Raw genomic sequence first — 27,964 nt, 5'->3', positions numbered from 1 at the left:
CCTTCCCAATAGCACCTGTTAAAATAGCAACCAGGCGAGCGGCTCTCCTTCCGCGCTAGAGGGCGCCGGAGCGGGCTGGGTTACCGGGCGGAGGAAAGGCGGAGCTCCGGGAGAGAAGAGGCGGGCGGGAGCCCAGAGGCCTAGGCTGCTGGTGAGTGGAGCCGACGGAAAGCAAGGAGAACGAGCTGCCGGGGAGGGGAGCGTCAGTGGTGGAGGCAGAACCAGCTTTGGGTAGCCGAGAGCGGCCGCACGAGTAGGGTTTAGGGTTCGGGTTTAGTCTCCAGGGCCTTCCACGAGAGTTTGTGGCCGAATGGCCACCCTGCACCCGCCATGTACCTTTTGCCCTCGCGGGATATGCAGACCCAGCCCGGCCGATTAGTTCCGAGTTTTAGCATGGGGCTCCTCTGTCTGCAAGTAAGCGGCAGACCGCGAGATGGCAGCAGCGAGGGTTCTCTTTGCTGCCGCCTACTGGTCGCCTATATATACCTATACCTGTATTAGTGTGCCGCGTGAACGCAGAGCCTTTTCATCGCGGTGCAGCGTGGGGGGGTTGGCCTGATTTACAAAGGCAACCACTGAGGGCCCATGTCGATGTTAGGCCTTTTTGCCTGGGCAGCAAAAGAATGTGAGCAGAAAAGAGGACCTTTGCAGTCTCTCTCTCTCTCTCTCTCTCTCTCTCATTTTTTTTTAAAAATAGAATTCTTTATTGGCCAAGGAATTTGTCTTGGTGTATACACTCTTGGTGTACATAAAAGAAAAGTTACGTTCAACAAGAATCATAAGGTACAACACTTAATGATAGTCATAGGGTACGAATAAGCAATCAAATCATACTAGGAAGCAATCAATATGAACGTAAGGATACAAGCAACAAAGTTACAGTCATGCAGTGTAAGTGGGAGGAGATGGGTGATGGGAACGATGAGAAGATTAATAGTAATGCAGACTTAATAACTAGTTTGACAGTGTTGAGGGAATTATTTGTTTAGCAGAGTGATGGCATTTGGGGAAAAAAACTGTTCTTGTGTCTCGTTGTTCTGGTGTGCAGTGCTCTATAGCGTCATTTTGAGGGTAGGAGTTGAAACAATTTATGTCCAGGATGTGAGGGGTCTGTAAATATTTTTACAGCCCTTTTTGACTCGTGCAGTATACAGAGCCTCAATGGAAGGCAGGTTGGTAGTAATTGTTTTTCCTCCTTCAGAAGAGTAAAAGCTAGAAGGGTTCCTCTAGCTTCCCCGTCTCTAACCATCATCTCATAACTTGGCCGGAATTAAACAATCTGATCAGGGACTTAGGTTTATCAAAAATCAAAAGCAACACTACGGCTTTTCACACAAGGACAAGAACCACCTCTATGAATCTTTGAAATGTTAACAGTGATAAATACAGCATATGGTGAACGCACATGAAGATTGCTGTTTTATAAGAAAAATTATATTTCATAATTGTGTTCAGAAGTCCTGAGCTGTGTTTGCTGGTGGATCACCTTTTCCCAATACAGGTAGTCCTTGACTAACGGCCACAATTGAGCCCAAAATGTATGTTGCTAAGTGAGAAAACTGTTAAGTGAGTTTTGCCCCATTTTACGACTTTTCTTGCCACATTTGTTCAGCGAATCACTGCAGTTGTTAAGTTAGTAACACGGTTAAGTGAATATGGCTTCCCCATTGACTTTGCTTGTCAGAAAGTCACAAAAGAGGATCACAGGATCCCGGGACACTCCGACCATCATAAATATGAACCAGTTGTCAAGCATCAGAGTGTAACTCACATGACCATGGGAAGGCTGCAATGGTCATAAGTGTGAAAAAGAGTCAAAGGTCACTTTTTTTCAGGGCCATTGTAACTTTGAATGGTCACTAAAGGAACTGTTGTAAGTTGACGACTACCTGTAAAATGGACCCAAAATATATGGCCTTTACAAGTCTATAAAGCAAAGGAAGTACAGTTATGGTTTCACTTAGCAACTAGCTCCCTAATGCCAAGGTCCCAATTGGTGATCACTAAATGAGGATTACCTGTATTGGCAAACGTGTGTGTGTGTGTGTGTGTTTGTTTTCTCAGGTTTTCGCGGGTGTTTGTATGTAGGTCTTTGGTTATTTGGGTCTTCTCCCACGTAAAATTGGAAGTGTCTTGGCGACGTTTCGACGAAGTCTCATTCATCATCTTTAGGCTGGTGTTCTCGGCAAACAAAATTTGCTCCTGGAAACACGAAGCCGAGAACACCAGCCTGAAGATGACGAATGAGACTTCGTTGAAACGTCGCCAAGACACTTCCAATTTTACGTGGGAGAAGACCTGAATAACCAAAGACCTACACACACACACACACACACACACACACACACACACACACATATATATATATATATATATATATATAAACCTCTTGTTTTTCATACATAAAAATCTTTTCCTCTCATGGCAAAATATTTGAATTTTATAGCTAAATTGTTTACCTTTTGCCAATTCCTTTCAGCTGATAAAAGGCCTTTAATCTCATGCTTTATATCTAGAAATGAGTAATGATGATGATGATGTTCCTCAGCTTTCATCTGAAGCTTTAGCTGCTCTGCAGGAGTTCTATGTCGAGCAACAGCAGAGAGAAGCTAAGACTACTGATAAAACTCAAAGTTATTCGGTTGGCTCTATTGAAGAGAACTGGGTAAGCATTTTTGCTAAAATACGCTAATGGTACACGCTGTGTAGAAAGGCTCACGAGTTTTCACTTCCAGTTTCCATGAATGGAAATAGCAGTGACTAAGTTTCCAGTGAGCTTAGAGCACTGATTAATGATCTATGCAAAAAAAATTAATAGCATTTGCACCTTGGCAGCCATTACTTATATCTTGGTGTATCATGTTAGTCCAGCTTTATTTCCCATTCTCCAGCCATTGCATTCGTGGCTGCTGTGAACTGGGAGCAGATACAGATAGTCCTCGACTTAAGACCACAACCGAGCCCCAAATTTCTGTTGTACAGTTGTTAAGTAACTTTTGCCCCATTTTCGACCTTTCTTGAAACAGTTATTAAGTAAATCACTGCAGTTATTAAGTTAGTAACATGGTTTGTTAAGTGAATCTGGCTCCCCATAGACTTTGCTTATCAAAAGGTCGCAAAAGACATGACCTCGGGATACTGCAACTGTCGTAAATGAGTCAGTTGCCAAGCGTTTGAATTTAGATCATGTGACCGTGGGGATGCTGCAAAAAAATCACTTTTTTCAGCACTGTGGTAACTTTGAACGGTCACTAAATGAACTGTTGTAAGTTGAGGACTACCTGTAATTCTCAGGAAAATATATGTATAATTTCCAAACAGACCTATTCATTATTGAATTCATGGAACAATTTGTGAATGGTAACTTAATTCAGTGGTATGCCTACTCACTCTTAGTTTTTGTTTGAAACTAAACTGATTTTCTAGATTTTTGTTATTTTTGTCTTGATATCATCTAATTCAAATCTGCCAGTATTTCAGTACCAAGGATCCTTGTTTTTTTTATATATATATATATATATATATATATATAATTTTTTCTTCTCATTGTTTTTTCTTAATATAAAATAAAATTTAAAAAGACAATGGCAAAAAGGGGAAGGGAAAGGGAGAAAGGAAATAGGCGTAGGAAAGAAAAAAGAAACAAAAAGCAGTGTCTTCCAGCTTTTTTTGGTGCAGTAAGATGCATGATAGTTATACGATTAACTTTTTACTTATATAAAATAATTAATACTAGCCATTTCTATAACAACAACATACAAAATTCTGACAGTGAGAACAATCAACCAATGGAACAGCTTGCCCTCAGAAGTTGTAGGAGCTTCATCACTTGAGACTTTCAAGAAAAGATTGGACTCCTGCTTGAGCGGGGGGTTGGACTAGATGACCTATAAGGTCCCTTCCAACTCTGTATAATCTGTTAAAATGATGAAGGCCCAAACTCAAAGTTTAATTTTTGTCTCGTTAGAGCACAAAAACCAGAAACGGTTTCCAAGTGGAAACAAACTACATTCTTTCCCCTAATTTGTATAATTAACTTCGTCATCTCCACCAATTCCGTCATCTTTTTGATCCCTTCTTCCATGGATGGATATTAATTCTTTTAAGTTGGTATTTCAGCCAAACCAGACCTCTGGGTTGTAGCAAATAATCTTCTAAGGATAAATGTTACTGAAAAAGTTGTGCTGTTAATATTTGTACTTTTTTTTAACCCTTTCAGCAACTGAGCCAGTTTTGGTATGATCCTGAGACGGCATTTTGTTTAGCTAATGAGGCCATAAGAGCAGCTGGGAAAGGTGGCAGGTAAATTCTGTTGGCTCTCTACAAACCAAGCATTGTGACTACAGTAGAACCTCTGGTCACGAACGCTTCTGACCACGACCAAATCGGGTTCCGACCAAAAAATTCACGTTTTTTTTTTCCCACGGCCGATTTCCCTTTCCACGCCATTTTTTTTGTAAGCGCCAAATTTCTAAAATTAGGTTCAGGTCATGACCAAATCAGGCTGCAACCAAAGTTATGGAACGAATTATGGTCGTGACCAGAGATTCTACTGTATCTTGTAAAAATGCTGCTTATTCCTCTATCAGCCTTCCTTTTCAGCGCATTAAACTACAAGTAGTCCTTAACTTGCAACCATTTGTTTACTAACCATTTGAAGTTAACGATAGCACTTTAAAAAGTGACTTACCACCGGCCTTCCCACTTACAAGCATTGCAGCGCCCCTACAGTCACATGATCAAAATTTGGGTGCTTGGCAACTGGCATATATTTCTGATGATTGCAGCATTCTGGCTCATGTAGTCGTTATTTGTGACCACCTCAGCTGGCTTCTGACAAGCAAAATCAATGTGGAAATTCTTATTTGCTTAATGACTGCACAATTCATTGAACAGCTTCAGTGATTTCTTTAACAACTGTAGCCAAAAAAAAAAAAAGATCGCAAAATCAGGTTCAACTCACTTTATAACCTCCTCGCTTAGCAACAAAAAGTCTGGTTTGGAATTGTGGTTGTAAATCCAGGATTACATGTATGATGTAGTTTTGACCATGGGGGTAGGGGTTCACGGTTAAGACACAGGACTGTCAGACTCGAGATAAGAATCACTAAATAGTTTTTTACATTGATTTCTCAAGCATCTGCAAACAGCTCTGGATTGTTACAATATCCTACCTTCCCCTTTTATGGATGAGGGGTTGAGATCGTTCTTTTAATGAGTCTTTGATCTATAAGTAAAGGTTCTCCTCATACATATGTGCTAGTCGTTCCCGACTCTAGGGGGTGGTGCTCATCTCTGTTTCAAAGCCGAAGAGCCAGCGCTGTCCGAAGATGTCTCCGTGGTCATGTGGTCGGCATGACTAAACACCAAAGGTGCACGGAACACTGTTACCTTCCCACCAAAGGTGGTCCCTATTTTTCTACTTGCATTTTTTAAGTGCTTTCGAACTGCTAGGTTGGCAGAAGCTGGGACAAGTAACGGGAGCTCACCCCATTACGCGGCACTAGGGATTCGAACCACTGAACTGTCAACCTTTTCATCGACAAGCTCAGTGTCTTAGCCACTGAGCCACTGCGTCTCTTTGATCTATAGAAGAATTTGAATCCAGAGTTTTATCCAGGATTATCAGGGCAAGGGGAATGTCAAAAAAATAAAGGAAATGGCCACGGCTATGCAGTTAAGGCCCTGCACATTTTTACATGTGTAGAAACAATGGTGAGGCTTCCATCCTGTGATCGGGGTTTCCATCTTTAATTTCTGACTATCTTCTCCTCCCCACCCCACCCTAGACATTTCTGCCTTTATTAGCGCAATCAGCAGATTTTTGTTACACAGAACTCTGAGGCTGCTTCTTTAAAAAGCATTTAATATTTGGACATGTGTTAACCACAAGTGCATAAGAGAAGTGTATTTATAATAGTAGAAATAGAAGCAGCATACTTTCAGGAAACCACACCCTGTTTCATCCTATCCTGTGTATAAAATAGATGGACAGGGACTATTTATGCAGCAATCCAGAAGGTACTTGTTACTTTTTCAGTGATAGGTTATTTGTAAAGTTGACTTTGGTTGCAGTACTGTGCATATTCACCCAAGAACAAGATTGCACTTGTGCAATGAATAATTATTCATGATTTATTTGTAAATAATCATTCATTCAGTTCTGTTGAATTGGCAGAACTTCCTGTCAATTCCAGAGATTTTCCTGTCCCTGGTGAGGGGAAAATAATTCTACAGGTATATTATTGAACAAGAATGATTTTTGTGGACTCATGTAAGTGGTTAAATTCAGGAAAAGGTGTGAATTAAACATTTTGATATATTAAATAACCACTTCTTTCCTTGCTTCATTATCCTTGCAGGATAGCTTGTGTCAGTGCCCCGAGTGTTTATCAGAAACTGAAAGAGCAGGACTGCCAAGGTTTTTCAACCTGCATTTTGGAGTATGACCAGAGATTTTCTGTGTATGGAACCGAGTATGTTTTCTACGATTACAACAGTCCTTTGAAACTTCCAACCCACCTTGAAGCACATAGTTTTGATATTGTCTTAGCAGATCCACCCTACCTATCTGAAGAATGTCTCCAAAAAATAGCAGAAACCATCAAATACTTAACTAAAGGAAAGATTCTGCTCTGCACAGGTACATCACTTGTTTTCTCAAATTCATTTGCTTCGGTAGTTTATTGAAAGAAAACGGTAGCCATTTGTAAAATCATTACTTTATAGCTGCATACGCTGAAAATAAGTTTCTAAAGAACAGGGGTGTCACACTCAAGGCCCACGCGCCAGATTTGGCCCGTGGGGCGCTTAGATCTGGCCTGCGGGACCACCCTGTAAACAGCAAAGGACTGGCACATGGTATCTCTGCCAGCAAAAATGCAGCTTGGGAGCTCCGTTTTCAGTTGCGACAGCCTCCTGCAACCCTCTGCTTTTTTAACTGGCAAAGTGCTCAGGCCACCACAGGCGTCCCCGACACAAGTGACATTGAGCTGGCTACATCCACCCTGGCCACACCCACCCTGGCCCCCCAAGGTCAAACACAACCATGACGTGGTTCTCAATGAAATCGAGTTTGACACCCCGGCTATAGAAGAATGTTCTGATAAAACTTCAGGTAGTCCTCACTTTGTGACTGCCTCATTTAGTGACCATTTACAGTTATGACTGTGATGAAAAAGTAACTTTTATGACTAATCCTCAGATTTACAGCCTTTGCAAGTCTGTAAAACAAAGGAAAAGTGAAAGTAAGATCCTAGCCACAGTTGCGATTTCACTTAATAACTACTTCTCTGAATGACCCACAAGGACTACCTGTAATTAAATATTTCTCCTATCATTGTTGTGCCAAAGGGGACCAGCAGACAGCATTGGAGGTTGGGGAAAGTAAAAAGGGGAGAAAGTACAGAGAAATAACAGCATTGTCAGACATATCAAAGGGCAGTGGCTTTGAGTATAAAACTATAACTGAAAACAGGTATTTAAAGCTTTAGAGGACCAGCAATAACTCATTCAGAAGTTGATGGCATTTGGAATAAATTTCAAAAGCATGCTCTGTTTCACCTAAGATATGTATTCAGGTAGTCCTCGACTTAACAACAGTTCATTTAGTGACCATTCAAAGTTACGATAATACTGAAAAGAGGGACTTATGATCATTTTTCACACTTACAACCATTACAGCATCCCCATGGTCATGTGATCAAAATTCAGATGCTTAACAACTTACCCATACTTATGGCAGTTGCAATGTCTCGGGGTCATGTGATCACCTTTTGTTACCTTCTGACAAGAAAAGTCAATTGGGATGACAGATATTTAACAACCATGATGCTAACTGAACAACTACAGTGATTCACTTAACAAATATGGTAAGAAAGGTCGTAAAATCGAGCAAAACTCATTTAACAAATGTTTCACTTAGCAGAAATATTTGGCTCAATTGTGGTCGTAAGTTGAAGACTATCTATATTTTTGCCATGGTATGACCAGATATGGGGAATGTGCCAGGACTAATCTATGAACATAGTATATTAGATTTACTGCTTAAAAGAATGCTGTACGAAGTGTTACTTGATTCAGAACATATGGTAGAACAAATATTCCTTTAGCGTATTTCATGGCTGGTATCTGTTGAACTGTTTTGGATTGTATTTTTTTCACAATGTTCCCATTTGGGAACCAATCAGCTCTTCCCCACAGTGTAAGATTTGTAAGGTGAAAAAATGGATATCCTGGGGAAGTAGTTTGAGAAGAATTTGTACTTTTGATAGCTTTATCATAACAATGGTGCTGTCTGAACATGTAGGTAGTTCTTGACTTATGACTGGTTGCTTAACAACCGTTCAAAGTTATTAGAGAGCTGAAAAAGCTCTGAAAAAGCTAATTACAACCTAGATTTGAAGTTACATTTTGGGCACTTGGCAACCGGCCTGCATTTACTGCCATTTGCAGAGTTGTGCAATCACATGACAAGGATTTATAAATAAACACATTTATTTCTGGTTTCCAGCAAAAATCGTGCTGTAGCAATGAGTTCGCTGTATGACCACCATCTTTGCTTTACTGCCTGTTTACTTAATGACCAGCACAAAAGAAGTTATACAATCGGGCACAGTCATGGGTGACTGGCTTAACAACCTTGACTAACAACTATAATTGCAGGCTCTGTTAACGGTCATAAGTTGAGGACTACTGTAGCAGCTTATCTGTGGATAGCAGGAAAGAATTTTCATTTTTACACCCAATTTAGGAGCTTTCTGGGAGCAGCTGATTGGACCATAATTGGAAATACATAAAACCTGTTCTGATCTAGAAGGACTATTCTAAAGTTTTGTTTTGTTTTCAGGTTTAATCATGGAAGAATATGCTGCTAAATATCTTGGTGTGAAAATGTGCAAGTTTATTCCAAAACATGCTCGAAATTTAGCTAATGAATTTCGATGCTATGTGAATTATGATTCTGGACTGGATGTGGATTCTCTCTCTTGATAACCCAATAAATATTAATAGGATTTTTCAAGCTGGAATGATTTTTCCGTTTCTGACAAAGTAAACACCTGCCATTTCTTTTTTTTAATGATGCATCCATCAATATTTTTTGTTTCTGGTTACATTTCAGCTGATATGAATCCCTTTGTAAGGGAGATGGGCAATTTCTAAATTCGATAAAAAATATTTTTCTAGGTTTGCTTTTTGGTATCCTATGTAGAAGGAGGTGCTATTATCCATAATTAGTATATAGTGTTGATTTCAACTATTTAAGATACACATATTGGAGCGTACAGAGCTACCTGTCTGAAATAGAGAAGGGATAATAATTATTTCAATACATTGAATTTCCTCACACTTGTTTTTAAGGAGTCTAATGAATATTAGACCTAAAATAAAATAATATAAAATAAAATAAAAGAGCCTTGGTAGTACAGTGGTCTAAGGCACCCTGTTATTAAGCTCGTTATTAAGACCAGCTGCCTGCAATTACTGCAGGTTCGAATCTCGCCAAGGCTCAAGGTTGACTCAGCGACCCAGTTGTGGGGGCAATAAGCTGACTTTATATAAATATACAAAAGGATGAAGGCTATTGCTGAGCACATTGTAAGCTGCCCCGAGTCTCCGGAGAAGGGCGGCATATAAATCAAATTAAATATATATATTTAATTTGGAAGCACGAAGCCGAGAACACCAGCCTGAAGATGACGAATGAGACTTCGTCGAAACGTCGCCAAGACACTTCCAATTTTACGTGGGAGAAGACCCGAATAACCAAAGACCTACATATATATATATATATATATATATATTGCTTCTTTCAAGCATAAAAAGACCATCAGTGCATTAAAACATTAGGAATACATTCACAATATTATTTTACTATACACCATTCTGCATGATCTTTATTTTACTTTGTACAGTAATATGTATGTGAAGCCACTTAAAAACATCTTTTGATGAAGGAGATAAAAAGTTCTCTTTTTTAGAGTCCACACTGGGCTTGACAGGGCAAGCTGCAATAAAGTGATTTTTCCCCCAACACCTATAATTTTATTACCTAACTTGATTTTTGAGGCTGACAGAGTTAAACTGGATTGCAGATGAAATTGAAATTGATGTGGAAGTGCCCTTAGAAGTCCCCCCCCCCCTTTCAGGATCTGATGCATTGGGCTACAACAATACTGTTTGTCATGTGAATATCACTATACAGAGGGTCAACCTATTCACCAAAGCATCTGAAGGCAGGGCAAAAAGAATGGATGGAAACTAATAAGGAGAGAACCAACTAGAACTCAGGAGAAATTTCCTGAAAATTAAACAATTAATTAGCAGAATGACTTGCCTCCAGAAGTTGTGGGTGCTCCAACAGTGGAGGTTTTTAAGAAGAGATTGGACATTTATTTGTCTGAAATAGTATAGGATCTCTTGCTTGAGCAGGGGGTTGGACTAGAAGACCTCCAAGATCCCTTCCAATTTTGTTATTCTGTTACAAATAGTTTTTTCATAAAGGTTAAAGTAAAGGTTCCCCTCGCACATATGTGCTACTCATTCCCAAATTTAGGGGGTGGTGCTCATCTCCGTTTCAAAGCTGAAGAGCCAGCGCTGTCCGAAGACGTCTCCGTGGCCATGTGGCGGCATGACTAAACACCAAAGGCGCACAGAACGCTGTTACCTTCCCACCAAAGTGGTCCCTATTTTTCTACTTGCATTTTTTACATGCTTTCGAACTGCTAGGTTGGCAGAAGATGGGACAAGTAATGGGAGCTTACCCCGTTACGTGGCACTAGGGATTCGAACCACTGAAGTGCCGACCTTTTGATTGACAAGCTCAGTGACTTAGTCACTGAGCCACCGAGCCACCGCATCCCTTCCCCCCCCCATAGGTGTTAATAAATTACTACAGGAGCCAAAGTCATGTGATCACCTTTTGCGACCCTCCTGACAAGCAAAGTCAATGGGCAAGCCTAATTTACTTAACAACCCTGTTACTAACGCAACAACTGCAGTGATTCACTTAACAACGGTGGTGAGAAAGGTCATAAAATGGGGCAAAATTCAATTAACACATGTCTCACTTAACAACAGAAATGTTGGGCTCAATTGTCATAAATCAAGGATTAGCTATAGTGGACACTTGAAACCAACTGAGATAGTGAGTCAATCATCAAGTTTAAACATGCTTGGGATAAACACGTCCAACATTTGACAAAAATTAAAAATAACAATAAAATATAATAATAATAATTAAATATAATTTTTTAAAAAGAAAACAAAAGACAAAGTCAAAGGGCAGACTCAATGGACCGCTAGGTGTTTTTCTACCATGAGTTTTCTGTTTCTATGATCATTCCAGCTGAGAATTTAAACTCCAGGCACTAGCCACAGAAGAAATTGTATAGCATTGCTGAGAGCAATAAAGGAAAAAAAACCTTGCAATTACAATAACAGCTTCAGGACAGATGACTATTTCAATTATCGGGGACAGACACTTCCACCAGACTGATTTAAGGCCGGTTTCCCCTCCCTTTCTATTAACAGAATGCTACTGTGGGGTTGCTGTAAAACAGTTATTCCTAAACAGATGTCTTCAAAGGATGACTGCAATGTGAAGCTACTGAGAGTACATCAAGAGTCTCGGTTCCATAACCTGTGGCTTGCACTGGAATAATTTATATTTAGGTTACCGATGTCCGGATGTATATATTATCACCAGCAACTGTTCAGGGAATGGCTATAGTTAGAAACATCATAATCTCTTTCATTACTTCATCTGTGCCCCCTTTGTGCTCCTACCCGGTTTCCAAGGTTATAAGGCAATCGCATTTCCCATCTTGCTTGTAAGAGCCTTTTGTTGTCAAACTACATGTAAGATTTGATTTTTTTTTGACATCGTCAGTGTCTTCTGTGTTTGTGTTTTATAGTAGAAAAGATGTGTTGTGTGTGTGAATGCATGCTAAGTCTGTTTGGCCTGGATTTTCAAATATTTGAGTGCTTTCTGTAACTACAGGGAATCTTGATTTTTTCAGTGTTTTACAAATGAGGGCCATCCTGCCATTGGCTTGTGTATTTTAATATTATAAAACAGTTTAATATTTATTTTAATGTAAAATAAATTTTGAAATGGAAGAGCAGAAAGGAACATTTGACTTGGCACAAAGCACTGTCTCATAACATGGATTGCAGTCATTATCTTCAGACTTCAGTCTGAGACTAGATACTATTTTTGAAGTCTTGTTCGCATTTAAGTTGTCAAATAATTTCCTTGGATTGGAATTTTTTTTTTTAATACAATCATTACTTAATTCCCGTGATGAATAAATTGCCTAAACAATATCAGTAATATCAAAAGCGGGGAGAGGGCATTTATTACCATTATAAATTGAGGACACAGGCAATATTGGTTTGTGGTTTTTTTAAATTTTGGGCCAAATTTATATAGATTTTAATTGTTTTTAATATTTGTATTTCATGTTTTTAATTCTGGCTGTGCACCGCCCTGAGTCCTCAGGGAGAAGGGCGGTATATAAATTGAAAATAAATAAATAAATAAAATATTGCCCAACCTTTCTGAAGTTCTTTGGAAATTTAACCAATTCAATGAATGCTCTAAGATTAATAAAGTGTCTCTCAGTTTATAATAAGGTTGGAAAATAAAGTCAGCATGCAAAGATCGGATGTAAGCAAGCTAGAACAGATGAAAAGAAAAGCTGAAGAACAAGAAGACCAAAAAAATACCTGAGCTGGAAATATCACGAGAAACAAAGAAAATCAAGGTAGGGCTAGAAATAATAAAAGCAGCAAATAACAGCTAGAGCCAAGAAGATCAGCAAATGCATATTTGCAGAATCTCCAATTTCAGCTGAATTAGAAACATTTCTATCAATCTGTCAATGGAGAGACTGCAATAAACCAGTCAAAACCTGACAGAAGAAAGCAAATGTCTGGTCGCAGCTATGGGGCAACCCAAAGAAATACAAGAATGCAACTTGGATAAAAGAGGTAGATATGAATTCAAAAAAGAAGCTGAAATGAAAAAAAAAGACTTCTAATAACAGCAGAAGTGGTTGAGAAAAGGATCAAGAACTGGTCAACACCAGGTGAACTGCATGGTTTTGGTTGAATGGTCTACACCAGGGGTCAGCAACCTGCGGCTCTGGAGCCGCATGTGGCTCTTTCACCCCTCTACTGCGGCTCCCTGTCACTCAAAATATGTGTCACAACCGCCAATGTGCGACACCCGCCGGCATGCGATTTATTGAGCTTTTCAACCCCCGGTAGGCCAACCATGGATAAATAGAAGAAAAGTTTCAGAACATTTAATTCAACTACATATGCTAGTTTTGTGGCCGCTCAAGAAATAGTCAGGCACGGGAAGGGTTTTGTGGCTCCCGGTGTTTTCTTTTCTGTGGGAATTGGGTCCAAATGGTTCTTTGAGTGTTTAAGGTTGCAGACCCCTGGTCTACACCTACTCATTGCCAAGCAGTTTAACAATTTACTACAAGGAGGTAGCAATATCAATAGCACTTAGACTTATATACCACTTCACAGTGCTTTTACAGCCCTCTCTAAGCGGTTTACAGAGTCAGCATATTGCCCCCAACAATCTGGGTCTTCATTTTACCCACCAATAACTTTCAAATTGTTACTGGTTTGGTAGCTGATGTAGTCCAAGTGCATCTAGTTGGAAATAAGCTCTTTCCACTTGAGCAGAAAGAGCTGTGAGTTTTTGTTCATGTAATAGTACCGAAAAACATTTTAAGAATCTTTAGAGTCTTTAACAACAGTGAATAGGAAATCAATTTTCTGGCATGAAATAAATTAAAATCATATGTTTGCCTTGATGAAATCATGTGTCATTTCCCCCCTTATAAAGTAAAGACTATTTGAGTTTTTTCAACTGCAAATGTTCCTGTTTTTCAGTACAGATACTATGTGAGCCATATGCTTGGTCTGGGAGATAATTTAAAGAGAATGTTTAGTGGGAAAAGACACATATCAGTGATAGACATAGAGACAAATTCATCAATTGGTTAAGTTTTCTAGAAACGAAGGACACCTTAAATGATTAATCTATGATATAAAAGTTTAAAGATTTCCAGAGACGCAAGAGATGATAGGAATCCAGTACAGATACAAAAGTTCTTACCTAATTGTTCCTTAGATTTTGATTAATCCATCTTGTTTCCTAGATGGACCTGATACTTTAGAAATTCACCATGGCTCTGTTTTATTTCCATATTGTATGCACGGGAAGAAAGCATTCTGTTTTGCTTGAATTCTTGCTTGGATGCAGTGGCTCTCTATGATTTCAGACAAAGGGTTTTCACATTGCCCAGAATTTGATCTTCCTGTCTTTTGGATCAGGACAGAATAAACCCACTTAATCTCTGAATAACAGCCTTATAGAAGACAGCTATCCTTTCTCTTCAGTTTTCTCTGTTGGGATAAATAAATTGTATTTTCCATTATTCTTTCTAAGATTAATTTCCAGGCTTTTCTTTTTCCAGCCTTCTCAGCACATGATTCATAATTGCCTAGGAGTTGGGCAGTACTGTACCTAAATCTAATAAAATAATTATCCATTTTGTCAATATCAGTTGAAGAAAAACACATTGCTTGAAATCTGCTTCTGATTCTTTGGTCTCCTCAGCCTAGGCTGGCAGCCTTCAAACAAGCTGATAAAGGAGCATGTGTACACACACAGAGAGAGAGATTCCATAGCCAAAATTAACCATTATAGTATACTGCTTTTTATTTCTATTGCAAAAAAAAAAAATAAGGTCCCAAATAAATAAATTCCCAAATCTCATCCCCAAATTTGGATGCAGACACTAAAATTGTCACATTTTATTTCTGCATTTGAGGGAGGGAGGGAGACGGAGAGAGATGGAATGATGGAAACAGGAATCCAGTCCCTCTTGAAGTGAGACCCAATTCCCAATCAAATGCAGATTTAATCACCAATTCGGTGATTAAATCACCGGTGTCACGGTTTGCTCTTCTTCCCCACCTTAGTCACCCCTCCTGCCTTGTAGCTGTTACAAACAGATGGCTCCAAGGATAGTCACCAATGAATAATTTGGAAAAGAAATCAATTTGAGAAATGCGTATTTAGTATGGCAATTGAAGTTGGGGGGGAAAGGAGCTTGAAATGATTAAACTCCAGGAAAGCAGGGCTAAGCAGTTTTTCTGTGTCTTGCTGTTTCAGGAGGTAGTGGCAGATGCCTTGTGCATACACAATTCAGAGAACTTTTACTTTTCAAGAGTTTGGCTCATGTTTTCCTTGAATTTGGCCATTTCTCTCTCTTGAGAAAGGAATGCCAAAACACATTTGTCTGCCTTTTGTTTTGGTTTTTTTTGAACTCTCCATGATTTCATTTTATTGATGTTCGTTTATGTATTCCCAAAGCTGCTACCAAAAGTTAAAATAGTTTAGAGAGGCAATCGGCATATTTCCAGGCGTCTGAAAGGGCTCATAAACCAGACAATGCTTTGCTTTTCACAATGGTGCGAGAAGTAACCTCTGTCACAGGCAGCTTTCTCCAAATTGGGGCTCTTCAGGACTTGGCCAGCTACTGCAGTGTAGCTGAAGATTGTCTGATTGAGGTCATCTCTTGTAGTGTAGATGGCAAGATTTGCCAGATTAGGATGTAAACCCAGTAAAACCCAAACCTGAATGTTTTTAAACAATGGTTATTTATTCAATGAACATCAATTGACAAGTACTTAATGTTTCTATAGTTGGCAACCCACACTCCTTTAGTACATTTCTGCTAGAGCTAATAAACCAACCAAGATCAATAGTCACTGACAGATCTATTCTCTATACATTTATTGAGTCCCTTTTTTAAAAGCATTTACATTGATAGCCATCAGCAAGCTTAATGTATTTAATAGTTTTTAACAGTTTTAAAATAATTCTAGTGCTTTTGACACAATACCCTACTCAACTATATTTGGTCCAGAATATAAGATTCTATATACCAAGTCAAAGCTACTTACACTTTTTAAAAAATCAGTTGCAGAGGCACAGCTAATTTTTCAGCATTCTTTGAAAAAATGTTTTATTCACTTATGTTGTTCTCGCTTTCATTTTCAGGGGCCCTCACTTGCATCCTGTGTAAGGATTGAGAGAAAATGCAATGAAACATTGATTTCATAGACCACTGAGTGGGGAGGGGACATCCATTAAGTCTGAATGTTTGCTAAATCAGAATTTGTCATTTGCATCAATGTATGTCATGTGTGTTATGTAATTGATACAAATAGCATAACTTTCAATAAAAACTTCATTTGATCGATAAACAATCCAAATGAAAAGTTTGTCCATTGTATCCAAAACCTGTTGAACCAAGATTTTATTGTACACAAAAAATCAATGCTGCATCCCTGCTCAGCATATCTTGAGTATTTGATAGCAAAGCACTGGAATATAGAACATCTATCTAGCACTTTTAAATATCTTAAACTGCTTCAACATAAGTGTTCCCCAGCATTACAGTATTGCAACTCTCCATGATCTGTCAAACCTCCAATTATGAGGAAAAAAGCATCTTGCAAACCCCACTGTTTTTTTAAAGGAAGTACAATTTTAATTACAATTGACCCCAAGTTCTGTGAAATGAACTCTGTTGCAGGAAGTGGAGATTACAGTTCTCTGAAACAGAAGTTATGAACCAAAACATCCTTTGTTTCTGGCCTCTTTTCCGTTCCTCATTTGGATGCTGGCTTGTCATTATTCTGATTCCCCAGCAATTTTACTGCTCTTTTATCTATGCTGGAATTCACTTGCTGTGCTTCTTTTTCATGTTCTGGTACACAGGTGCAGCCCACAGGAATAGAGACATAATCCTCAGTGTAAACGTAGCGGCCTCCCGTGCAGGATGTGGTTCGGTGCAAGATGACTGTCGGCATAAATACTGGCGTACTTCGAAAATGGAGATTTTCTTCTCCGTAATCACCTGTAAGACAGCCTTTGCAAAGACAGTAGGCTTCAGGAATGTATTTTGGATACCTGGTAGAATCGTAGGAGATTCTGTGCCAAAGGAAAAGAAGAAAGATTCACTTTGGACATTTTGTCCCAACTTCCCCCGCTACCTCTCCTGTTGCTCTTTGTCCCTCTATTTCTTGGTTGATCTGAATGGAGAGGAATGTTGTATAGCAGAATGTTGAGATATTCTTTACATTATCATGCTGTTATTAGGCCAAGAGGAAAATAAAGAACTGGACAATTTACTGTCACCTGGAATAATGCGAGTTGAGTTCCCTGGTTTCAATCAAACATCAATATGGAAACATTTGGAGATGATGGGCACAACTGCACAATCAACCCCCTTTTCTATTTTATTATTTATTTTATCATTCATTCATTTCATTTCTAGGCTGCCTGACTCCCTGCCAACTCTAGATAGCTTACAAATAAAAAGACATCGAAAAGCCACTGCCTACTGGAAAAAACATATGCCTCATGTGCAAATGGATTGCATACCCACTTTTTTTTAAAAAAGAAAAGGAACTATAAATTGATGACTGGCTGCTATGAGTAAACAGAGGACCCTCCCATATCTTAATATTAACTTTAACCCAACTCTTTTTCTTCCTTCCTTTAACTGTCCTTTTAATTATGAATAAATTTAGGCTTATTTTACATATTTTATGTAAAATGAAAGCTCGTTTGCTACAGTAGTTGAAGCACGATGCTGGAAACATTTCCACTTAAACCCATTTTTTAAAAAATTTGATTTATATGCCGCCCTTCTCCGGAGACTCATGGCGGCTTACAATGCGTTAAGCAATAGCCTCCATACTTTTGTATATTTATACAAAGTCAGCTTATTGGCCCCACAAACTGGGTCCTCATTTTACCTACCTTAGAAAGGATGGAAGGCTGAGTCAACCTTGAGCCTGGTGAGATTTGAACTTACAGTAATTGCAGACAGCTGGTGTTAATCACAATGCTTTTAGTCTGCTGAGCCACCAGGCCCATTTTAAAATGTGAAAGGTAAGGAGGAGGAGAAGATCAGGTTACCTGTAGGACCAAGGGGAGACACTGTTGAGATTGATGGGGAGCCGGTATTTCTTGTCAGTAGCTAGCCTGCCTCCCACTGGACAACTGATGTTCTGGTCATTTTCCATGGGCTCCAATTGCAGGGTGTGATGGAAGGCACTGAGCATGCCAGCTGTGAGTCTTCCATACAGCTGTTCCAAAAGCTCCTCAGGTCGGTCTGCACAGGATCGAGAGCGCATGGGACGCTTGCTTATTTTGACAGCTTCAACTCTGGAGAAACCCAGCCCACACAAAAGAAGAGAAACCAGTATCCATCCCTGTAAAGACCAGGAGATGAAACGATATAAAAGATATTTATAGCTTTATATGGGAGAGAAACAAAGGGATTCATTTCCCCCTCCCAACCCCACAAAATGCTATAGAATTTGACATGCAGAAAAAGAATGTTGGTTAAAAACAATTTCAGGGAGTTTTTCTTGACTGATCATATTGTTTGCTTAAGCCTGAATTTGGAAACATTGCATCTGAGATCTTCTCCAATTCTCCAAAGAGCTGCTGATTCAGTTCTACAGAGAAATTATTGATTATCTTGTCATCTCCATAACTGTCTGATTTGGCTCTGCAACCAAACGAGACAGACACAAATTTCAACAGATAATTGGAACTGCAGAAAAAACAATTGCTACCAATTTGCCTTCCATTGAAGACCTGTATACTGCACGAGTCAAAAAGAGGGCTGTGAAAATAGCTACAGACCCCTCACATCCTGGACATAAATTGTTTCAAAATGACGCTATAGAGCACTGCACACCAGAACAACTAGACACAAGGACAGTTTTTTCCCGAATGCCATCACTCTGCTTAACAACTAATTCCCATAACACTGTCAAATAATTTACTAAGACTATATTACTATTATTCATCTCTTCCTTACTAGTATCTACTAGTATCTATCTCTTCCCATTTATTACTATAACCATGTTGCTTGTATCGTCCAATTTATGTTTTATTTATTTGTTTCCTAGTACAATTTGATAGTTTATTAGTAACCTTGACTATCACTAAGTGTTTTATCTTTTTACTCTTGAAGAATGTATTTTATTTTCCTCATTTACACTGAGAGCATATACACCTAGGACAAATTCCTTGTGTGTCCAATCACACTTGGCCAATAAAGAATTCTATTCTATTCTATTCTATTCTATTCTATTCTATTCTATTCTATTCTATTCTATTCTATTCTATTCTATTCTATTCTATTCTATTCTATTCTATTCTATTCTATTCTATTCTAAACTTTGGAACCCATATCCAGAGATGTGGTGTTGGATCCAGCTAAGGTGCTGGACTAAGAGTGGGGTGATCCAGGTCTAGTCCTCCCTTACTAATGGAAGCCAGCTGGATGACCTTGATGCTTTAGTATGGATTCCTGTCCTATTGCAATGGTTTGATTCAAGTGTTCTTTTCTACCTCTTGGTTTCTGGCCCATTATTGCTAGAAATTGACTCAAGAACTTCCTGTCAGGTGCAAAAGAGCAGGACCACACATGAAGTTCAAATTAAACTAATTTAATATTACTCATGCCTATGCACAGGATAGGACTATTTAGATGCTAGAATTCAAGAGTGGTTGAACTCAGTCCACTTATGGCTAGGTAGAGAATTCTCTTTTGACTCCATCTTCAAGTTCTGCCACTTCTCCTACACTCACAGCCCTAATCAGGATCAGGTTTTGTGATGTTGGCTGATAGACGAATCCCCATTGTACTGACAGTAATACTGTTAGAACTAGCCAAGTCCAGTGGATCACCCGCCCAGCAGACTCTGCAGCCACATGGGACAAATCCTTTAAAAACCCACAACTAATTAGTGCAATTTATACCCATAATTGTTGGTTCTACAATATATCAGGATTGTACAATACTTTGGAAACAGCCGTCCAGAATCATTGATTGGGATGGGTAACTATAGAAATTGAATGAACGAGGGAGTAATATAGCTTATATAATATAATAATAATATTCAATATTCTTGCTGATATTCAAGCATTCTTTTCTACCTTTAGGTTTCTGACTGAAATTGCTCACTGTTGCTCAAAATTGACTCAAGAACCGTTGGTTGGTAAAATCTGCTACAACAGGGCACCAAAGTTATTCATATAAATACGTTTCACCCAGGGGTAAAATCCAGCAGGTTCTGACAGGATCTGGAGAACCGGTAGCGGAAATTTTGAGCAGTTCGGAGAACTGGCAAATACCATCTCTAGCTGGCCCGAGAGTGGGGTGGGAATGGATATTCTGCAATATTCTTCCCCATGAGTGGGGTGGGAATGGAGATTTTGCAGTATCCTTCCCCTGCCACGCCCACTATGATGCCCACTAAGACACACCACGCCCACAGAACCGATAGTAACAAAAATTGGATTTCACCACTGGTTTCACCTGAAGCGCCGCAGCGATCAGCGGCTCTTACAAGTGAAAAAAGCAACGCCGCTTTCTTGCCACAGCGAGGATCTACGGGGCTCGTTCAAGCAGACGGCTCTTCTGGGCTTATGCCTGACTTGGGTGGCTCAGTGGCTAAGACCCTGAGCTGAATCCCTAGTACAGGTCTCCTGCGTGAGCAGGGGGTTGGACTAGATGACCTCCAAGGCCCCTTCTAACTCTGTTACTGTTACTGTTACTGTTCTCCGCCTGTTACTTTCCATAAGCAGCCTGGCCAGCCGTCGCAGTTCCGCCACTTTTACTCACCGCCGCCAGCCCGTCTCTCCAAAGGCGCGCTTTGACTTTCCTCATCCCGACAGCTCGCAGCCCAAAGCGCCTTGCCGTCGCCTTCATCTTACCCCGACGCCCGCTCTTTTATTTCCCACGCGAGCTCGCCAGAAGCAGCAGCAGCAGAGGCGAAAGGAGAAGCGCGGCGCTTGGGTGGCTGGCCTTAAGCCGCCCCGCTTGCCCGCGATGCCGAACGGGGAAGAAGAAGCGCAAGAGCGCACGTTTTGCAAAGCGATCCAGGCTGGAGCAAAACGGCCTCCGAACCCGTCGGGTCGAAGTTGGCACCGCGGGCAGGTCCAAAGGCGTCGCCCCGCTTCTTCCCCGCCTCGACACGCGTTCCCGCTCCGTCTTTACCTTGGCAGTCTGCATGGCAGCCAGGGGCGCCTCAGCGCGCGGAGCGGAGGGAAGGGCTGGCTTGGCGAGCGCTTGGGGTCCTCCTGGCCCTGGACTGGGGGGGGGGGAGCGGAGGAAAAGTTGGAAAAGCGCCCGGCTTTTCGCAGCAGAACCGCCGGCTGCCGGTGCCAGAACCCTTCGAGGCGCCGGAGGAAAAAGGCCGGTTGCTGGAGCGTTTTTCTCGCTGGGCTGAATGAAGCGGGGGACGCCGGGTTCTTTCGCGCACCGATCCGGAGGGGACTCGGCCTTGCATCGGAGCCCCGGGACAAAAATCATCTCGAAGCGATAATTCGATGTTGTAGCCAAATTTCGAATTACTAAGAGCCGTTGATTCAAAAATGTGGGTTAGAACCCCACCCCATCCCCAAAAAGGGAGGATGGAGAGGACAAGATGGCTGGTGCTTAAAGTAAGTTCTTTATCTGGATGCACTATTTAGAAAGACATTTTAAGTCCTATAAACTGGATCCTGACATATGTAAAGAAATAGTTGTACAGGTGGTCTTCGACTTACAATAGTTCGTTTAGTGACTGTTTTGAGGTTACAATCCAGCACTGGAAAAAAGTGATTTATGACCATTTTTCAAATTTACAAGCATTGCAGTAGCCCCATCGTCACGTGATCAAAATTCAGCCGCTTGGCAATTGACTCACATTTAGGACGGTTGCAGTTTCCCCTCATCTTTTGCGACCTGACCAGCAAAGTCAATGGGGAAGCCAGATTCACTTAACAACCTTGGGTACTAATTTAACAACTGCAATGATTCACTTAAGAACTGTGGCAAGAAAGATGGTAAAATGGGGCCAAAATTCACCTCACAAATGTCTCACTTAGCAACATAAATTTTGGGTTCAATTGTGGTCATAAGTCGAGAACTACCTGTATGGTAAGCACTTTTGGCAAAGCCTTTTGGGAGGAATCCCCCCCCCCCCGTCACAAGGCAAATAATTGTTGGCTCACATGGTTGTTGGAAATATTTTTTAGTTCCACTTTCTCTCCAGAGCCCACATACCAATTTCTGCATTGGTGCATCTGCAGTCCATTGAGATAGATGGTGACCGTGATACTAGAATTAGAATTAGAATTTTTTATTGGCCAAGTGTGATTGGACACACAAGGAATTTGTCTTGGTGCATATGCTCTCAGTATACATAAAAGATATGTTCATCAAGAATCATAAGGTACAACACTTAATGATAGTTATAGGGTACAAATAAACAATCCGGAAACAGTATCAATATATTATGATGACTTACAGCAGAGTGTACCATTCAGTCATACAAATCCCAACGTTTTCATTTGTGTTTATTACTACAAGGAGTACAAGATCCATGACTGGGATAGAGTTACCTACAGAGCACTTTAAATGTATGGCTTACTTTTGTGTGTGAGTGCGTGCACAATGCCTGTACCCTATCTCTAGAAACAAAATGGTTGCCCAAACTTGCTCTGATATACTTGCCTAGGGAAATAAGGTCAGTGTTGATAAATTAAGCATTGGACATTTCACTCCGTTTCAAATGGTAACATGGTGCAAATTGAAAACATATTTTAAAAAAGCAATGCTGCTCTAAAGTAGTTTTCATCTTTAAAACTTCAATAAACCTATTTGTGATGGAAAGATGTTTTAGAGAGCATAAGATCAATTTATCCCAGTTTTGCTTTTTTCTTGCTTAAAACTTTAATGAAATATGTATAATTAATTAAAATTTATCATTATTAACTGCAAAGGATGATATTTGGGCATTGCTCCATTTTTCTACACTTTCCAAATAATGAGGAAGATGCAGAAAATAAAAGGCCTCTATAGATTCAAATGGGTTTTGCTAATTTACAAGTCCAGCAAATATCTAAATTATGACTCCCTAAAGCTGGATGTGATGTCATACTATAGATCTGTTTTAGTAAGCATGGAAAAATATGTAGGCTTCCTAATCTGTCAGTTAATTATTTATTAGCTAATTAGAAAAAGTGAAGCTCTGAAACATTCCCTTTGTTTTTTTTATTCAAATCTATCATTTCTTAGATGTGCTCAGTACTAATTTCCTACTTCAGTTTGTGGATTAATTCCCACAATCTGCAGAAAACGAACTTGACTCTAAGATTAGAACATGGTTAGACACAAGTTCTTGACAGATGGTGTGCTGCAGTTTTTTCACAGATGCAGAGAAAATTATGGAACAGAGCTAACCTAGTAGGTATAGGATGGTTTATAGAAAATTGCTTCAATTACAATAAGGAACAACTTCACTTGGTTAAAAAAATATTCTGAGATTATCATATCATGGCATAAATAAATCTCATGTGCACAGAACTGAATAAAATTTGGCTGTGTACAAGACAGGAAGTTCACATTTTGCAATTTGGAAAACATGGATCAATTGTGGTCAAATATAATCAAATAATGATTAGGAATGATTAAAATTTCTTACACTTAGAAATTGTAATTTATCTCCATAGATAGCATTGTTAGATATTCTCAATTCATTTTCTAAAGTATTCCTGCAAATGCCCTGGAATGTTTCTCCTGAATCAGTCATGAAGAGCTGGGAAGGGCTGATACGATTAACAAATCCACCTGCCATCACCATTGTTTTTGGCTTCCATGACTGATGACCTACCACTCATGGCTTGCCTCTTAAGCTTTCCTTTCAGTGGCAATACTTCAAGTAGACATCTTAGGATGAGCAATTGCTCTCCAACAAAACTCTATGCTTATCAAGACAAATATATGGCTTATGATATAAAGATGCTTAATGCTTCAGCCTTAGGCTGTTCACTGGTCCCATAGATCATCATTTAGGCGGTTTGGGTGAGTATAAAAGATATGAGACAAAAGATATGATTGATAACAAATGCACAAGATTTTAAATTCTTACTATAAAAACTTTACTTAAAATAAAGATTTCATATATATATATATATATATATATATATATATATATATATATATATATATATATATATATATATATATATATATATAGTGTTCAAATAAATATAAATCTCTCTTAAGAATTTATTTTTCTTTTGAAACTTTTAAAAAATAATTGAACTGGTCTAAAAAGTTATTCTGGAAGCAGATCATCGCCTACGTCTTCATCAGCAAACTCATCTTCATCCATTTTTTTCCTTAGTGCTGTTTTTGGCCTCTCAGCTTGAGGTCCAAGTGGATCCAGGTAGGAAGCATCTACATTTTGAAAAGAAGGAGAAAAAAATAGATCTAAGGGATTTATTCACTTACTGAATAGCTGGAACAGCTCCTCCAACTTTTTATATTTATCCACTGGGTGGTATCAATATACTAATAATATAATCCAAAATTATCTTATTAGGTTAGAGAAACGGGCTGAAAGTTAAAATCATTACATTAAACAAAGGCAAATGCAAAGTCTTTAATTCAGATAACAGAAATCAAATTCACAGATTTGAAAATACAAAATACAAGGCTTAGAAGAATATTTGGGAAGGCAGGAAAAGGAAGGAAGGAAGGAAGATAAGTGAGAAGTGTGATGTGACTTCAAAAAAAGCAAATGCAATTTTAGACTACATCAACATGAGCATAGTTTTTAAACTGTAGGAAACTTTATTCTACTTTGCTCAAAAACCCAACTTTCAGGCACCTGTTCTTTAAAAAGGTTTTACAGAAATGAATAAATTCACGAAGTACAAGGATAACCAGGGACTAAAAATGATGTCATACAAAGAGACTGAACAATTAGGGAATTTTTAGCTTTGAAAAGATGTGGGGGGGGGGAACAGCACTTTTCAAATACCTGAAAGGGTATTCACTCAGAGGAAGGTCAGGACCTGTTCTCTATTATGTCACAGTACAACATACAAAATAAAGATTAAATTGCAGGTAAATGGATTCTAATTAGATGTTAAAATAAAAACTTCCTAATACTAAAAGCAATAATACTGTGGAACCAATTGCCCAGTAAAATCAATTACCCAGTGAAATCAATTATCCAGTGCATGCTTCTCTTCACTAAATGTATTCACATGGAGGCCAGGCAGCCATCTGTTGCACATGTTTGAATTTGGATTCTTGCACCCAACAGAAGCTGGATTTAGAGCCCCCCCCCTTTAATTCTGTGTTAGAATAAATCACATTTCACAGTCCAAGGAAAGTAGTCGTCCACTTTTCTCCAAAATTGAAGGCTCTCGTGTCATGTCCTATCAAATTTTAGAGATCTTTTTCCCAGTAATACTACCATATCTTCTCTTCTGCACCAATGAAGACAAGAATCTCCAATTTGGGAGCAAAGAAATGTCATGAATCAGTTATGTTGGGGTCAGTTGCAAAATACATATTCTTCAGAAAAGCAAGAATGCTAGGCACATAACTTGAATGAAAAAAAGTAGTTGGAACACAAACTGCTCCATTAAGCCCACATTTCACAGGCAAATGGCTGCAGCCACAAAATAAGTAACTTGCCTCAGATCTTGAATATCTGAAGAAGGGAGGAATCAGCCTCAAACTGTAAACTTTTTCTCTTCCCATACAGTTCTGGCTTTCTCTTCCAAACTCTCAACTCAATTACTAATTCCTCTCTATTTCTATCTATCCCACTGGAGGCTCCTTCACTCACACAAACATAAATTCAATATCCCATAACAGACAAATATCCAAAGACTCTTGGCTTCCTTCCCTCCCTCTTCTTATAGTCTCCCCAATTCCATCCCTACTGCTTCCATTTTTCATTTTTTCGGTTCCACTTATTGCCATAATAATTAGCCCCAGTCTGCTTATAACCTCCTCCTTCAGCTTCAACACTGGGTAATAATCAGCTCCCCTCTTGGTTGCTCAACTTCAATTTCCAACTCTACTTTCTACCAGCCAATAGACAGAATAAGTCATCTGAGTGTTTCTGGCGAGTGAAAATTTAATGTAACCCCTGAAGCCATTCTTTGTAACTTTAACAAAAACAAGAATTATTGCAGGAAATACATGAAGTTGGGTACAGGCTTCAGGGAAAACATGGCCTATAATTTCTCATTATTTTCATATATTCAATCTCTGGAAAACATTTCCTGTAAACCACTTCCAATGCTTTGAAACTCATCAAATTTGGTACTCGACGCATTTTGATGAAAACTTTTTGTCCCAGTACTCATCGCTTGTTTGGTACTCAGTGCACAAGCTAGAACTTGTAGGTGTCAGCTGCCTTGTGACTCACTACATTACTCCTTATGGGAAAAATTTGTTTGATACTCATCGTTTTTGGTACTTATCGTGCCTCCTGGAACCAATTAATGATGAGTACCGAGATACCAATAAATAAATCACCATGAATTATTTTTAGTGGGCAAATCATCAATGTATTTAATTTCAATTTATCCTACAACTTAGTTTCATTTCCATAGGAAATGCTCTAGAAGTGTTACCGTTTGCAAAGAGAAAATTTCACTACTGGTGTTCTAAGTTAATATATAAACAGAAGAAACATTTTATACAGCTCACTTTGCATTTTACAGGTTTGCAAAATGTACATGCAGGCTATTACTGAAGTACGCTTTATACATGATGCTATTGAATTTCATAAAGCTACATTGTTTATATAAGTGAATTATACTTTGATATGACTGTTTAGTCAATCAGGAGCTTTGTGTTTCAATGGAGATTTTTTTGCCAGGATTATTTTGTCAGTATTTCTTTGAGGTCTTACCGGTATAAGATCATACCCAGTAACAGTAACTAGTGACTTTATCTTATGTCATTCTTTTTCAATTGCCTTTATCCTTCCAAGCACTGAGTTCTTCTCCGAGGATTCATTTTATATATGCTACATATTTAAGCTACATTATCAGCACTCTCACTGAGCAGCCTGTTTTATTTCATTTAGAATTGAATAATATACTTTTCTTGTAGTCCATTATAAGCACTGGTGGCGCAGTGGTAAGAATGCAGTATTGCAGGCTAACTCTGCCTACAGTCTGGAGTTTGATCCTGATGGGACTTGAGGTTGACTCACCCTTCCATACTTCTGAAGGTCGGTAAAATGACGACCCAGATTGTTGTGGGCAATAGACTGACATTATAAACCGCTCAGAGAGTGCTGTAAAGCACCATGGAGCAGTATATAAGTACTGCTACTGAAGTCCAAAGTATTCTCAACAATTTTCTCCAGCAACATGCTTCAAAGGCATTGACTTTTCTTCAACCTTTCTGATGGTCTGGCTTTCGTGCAAAACTTTAGCATTAATAACTGGGAAAACATATCCCATTTCTGATATTTCTTCACATGTTGGTTAGATATATCAAACACAATGAAGTAACATGTACCTTTTTTATGACTAGTCACTGTCCCTGTAAATTTTTGAGCCTACAAAGATATCTGTTACTATGTCAATGTCTCTACTTGCATTGGCATGGCATTTGTCATAACCTAGGGATTTTTTATAAAACAAGTGAAGAATAATCTTATTTTAGCATTTTTTCACAATTAACAGAAGACTCCATAAGTCTTTCTTACTTCCGGATACCAAAGTGTCATCACTGGAATATCTAGGTTGATGTTTCTTCCCAGATATGCTAATGATGTCCCTTTGATATCACTTTTAAGATGACAGGCAGTTTTAATTCCACTTTTTATTTCTTCTAGTTCAGCAATGATGATATATTTTGCATACTGGAAAAAGTACACATGGTAGCTTTATAAACTGTTTTTCTCATATAAACATTTGCTTAAAGAATAATAGTTCCCCTTTTCTCCCACTTTAAAACCTTACTTATGCCAATGACGTAAAGCGTTAAATTTTGGGCTTCTCTGTGCATCTGACCAATTCCGTTAAAGTAAA

General features: G+C 39.1%; 3 protein-coding genes across 12 annotated transcripts in view; 1 reads left to right on the top strand and 2 right to left on the bottom strand.

The window, feature by feature from the left end:
• Positions 1–11: 11 nt before the first annotated feature.
• EEF1AKMT1 (EEF1A lysine methyltransferase 1) lies at positions 12–17,247 on the top strand. 6 transcript variants are annotated; one of them, XR_015734386.1, is made up of 6 exons: positions 12–151; positions 2,517–2,665; positions 4,220–4,302; positions 6,363–6,643; positions 7,684–7,871; positions 16,817–17,247. XR_015734386.1 is itself a non-coding variant. In XM_034410108.3 (5 exons), exons 2-5 carry the CDS (start codon positions 2,519–2,521, stop codon positions 8,989–8,991), a joined length of 654 nt encoding a protein of 217 aa, XP_034265999.1. In that variant the 5' UTR covers positions 12–151; positions 2,517–2,518; the 3' UTR covers positions 8,992–9,022. The 6 variants fall into 6 exon arrangements, 2 of the variants coding, with proteins under 2 accessions (XP_034265999.1, XP_087750814.1); XR_004589987.3 differs by lacking the exon at positions 16,817–17,247 and adding an exon at positions 8,849–9,022; XR_015734388.1 differs by lacking the exon at positions 16,817–17,247 and adding an exon at positions 8,849–9,022 and having other exon boundaries at positions 143–231.
• IL17D (interleukin 17D) lies at positions 15,672–22,882 on the bottom strand. 2 transcript variants are annotated; one of them, XM_034410088.3, is made up of 3 exons: positions 20,748–22,882; positions 18,023–18,318; positions 15,672–17,029 (listed from the first exon to the last, which is right to left on the bottom strand). In XM_034410088.3, the coding sequence occupies exons 1-3, from the start codon at positions 20,832–20,834 to the stop codon at positions 16,708–16,710; spliced, it is 705 nt and encodes a 234-aa protein (XP_034265979.1). In that variant the 5' UTR covers positions 20,835–22,882; the 3' UTR covers positions 15,672–16,707. The 2 variants fall into 2 exon arrangements, with proteins under 2 accessions (XP_034265979.1, XP_034265989.2); XM_034410098.3 differs by having other exon boundaries at positions 21,123–22,596.
• An 804-nt stretch (positions 22,883–23,686) lies between these two features.
• The window catches only part of IFT88 (intraflagellar transport 88), a 38,774-nt gene continuing 34,496 nt past the window's right edge, over positions 23,687–27,964 (bottom strand). For 3 of the 4 annotated variants that reach the window (XM_034410030.3, XM_034410055.3, XM_034410040.3), the window contains one exon: positions 24,166–24,350. In XM_034410030.3, the coding sequence (XP_034265921.1) occupies positions 24,229–24,350 (122 nt within the window). In that variant the 3' untranslated portion in view covers positions 24,166–24,228. Of the gene's footprint in view, positions 23,823–24,165; positions 24,351–27,964 lie in introns of those variants that run through there. The other variant, XM_087894687.1, reaches the window with a different exon arrangement.

The sequence above is a fragment of the Pantherophis guttatus genome, chromosome 5 (assembly GCF_059756535.1).
Source record: "Pantherophis guttatus breed Tessera chromosome 5, ASM5975653v1, whole genome shotgun sequence".
Lineage (NCBI taxonomy): Eukaryota > Metazoa > Chordata > Lepidosauria > Squamata > Colubridae > Pantherophis > Pantherophis guttatus.
Note: the sequence above shows the minus strand (reverse complement) of the source record. Positions and strands in the feature narration are given on the sequence as shown.

Bases quoted from the DNA above. Each gene is read 5' to 3' on its own strand.
- EEF1AKMT1 (XM_034410108.3), top strand. From the start codon at position 2,519: ATGAGTAATGATGATGATGATGTTCCTCAGCTTTCATCTGAAGCTTTA. The intron at 4,303-6,362 runs GTAAATTCTGTT...TTATCCTTGCAG, and splicing joins GCAGCTGGGAAAGGTGGCAG to GATAGCTTGTGTCAGTGCCC. The intron at 6,644-8,848 runs GTACATCACTTG...TTTTGTTTTCAG, and splicing joins AAAGATTCTGCTCTGCACAG to GTTTAATCATGGAAGAATAT.
- IL17D (XM_034410098.3), bottom strand. From the start codon at position 21,437: ATGATTTTTGTCCCGGGGCTCCGATGCAAGGCCGAGTCCCCTCCGGAT. The intron at 18,319-21,122 runs GTAAAGACGGAG...TGGTCTTTACAG, and splicing joins CTGCCATGCAGACTGCCAAG to GGATGGATACTGGTTTCTCT. The intron at 17,030-18,022 runs GTAACCTGATCT...CCTTTGGCACAG, and splicing joins GTCTCCCCTTGGTCCTACAG to AATCTCCTACGATTCTACCA.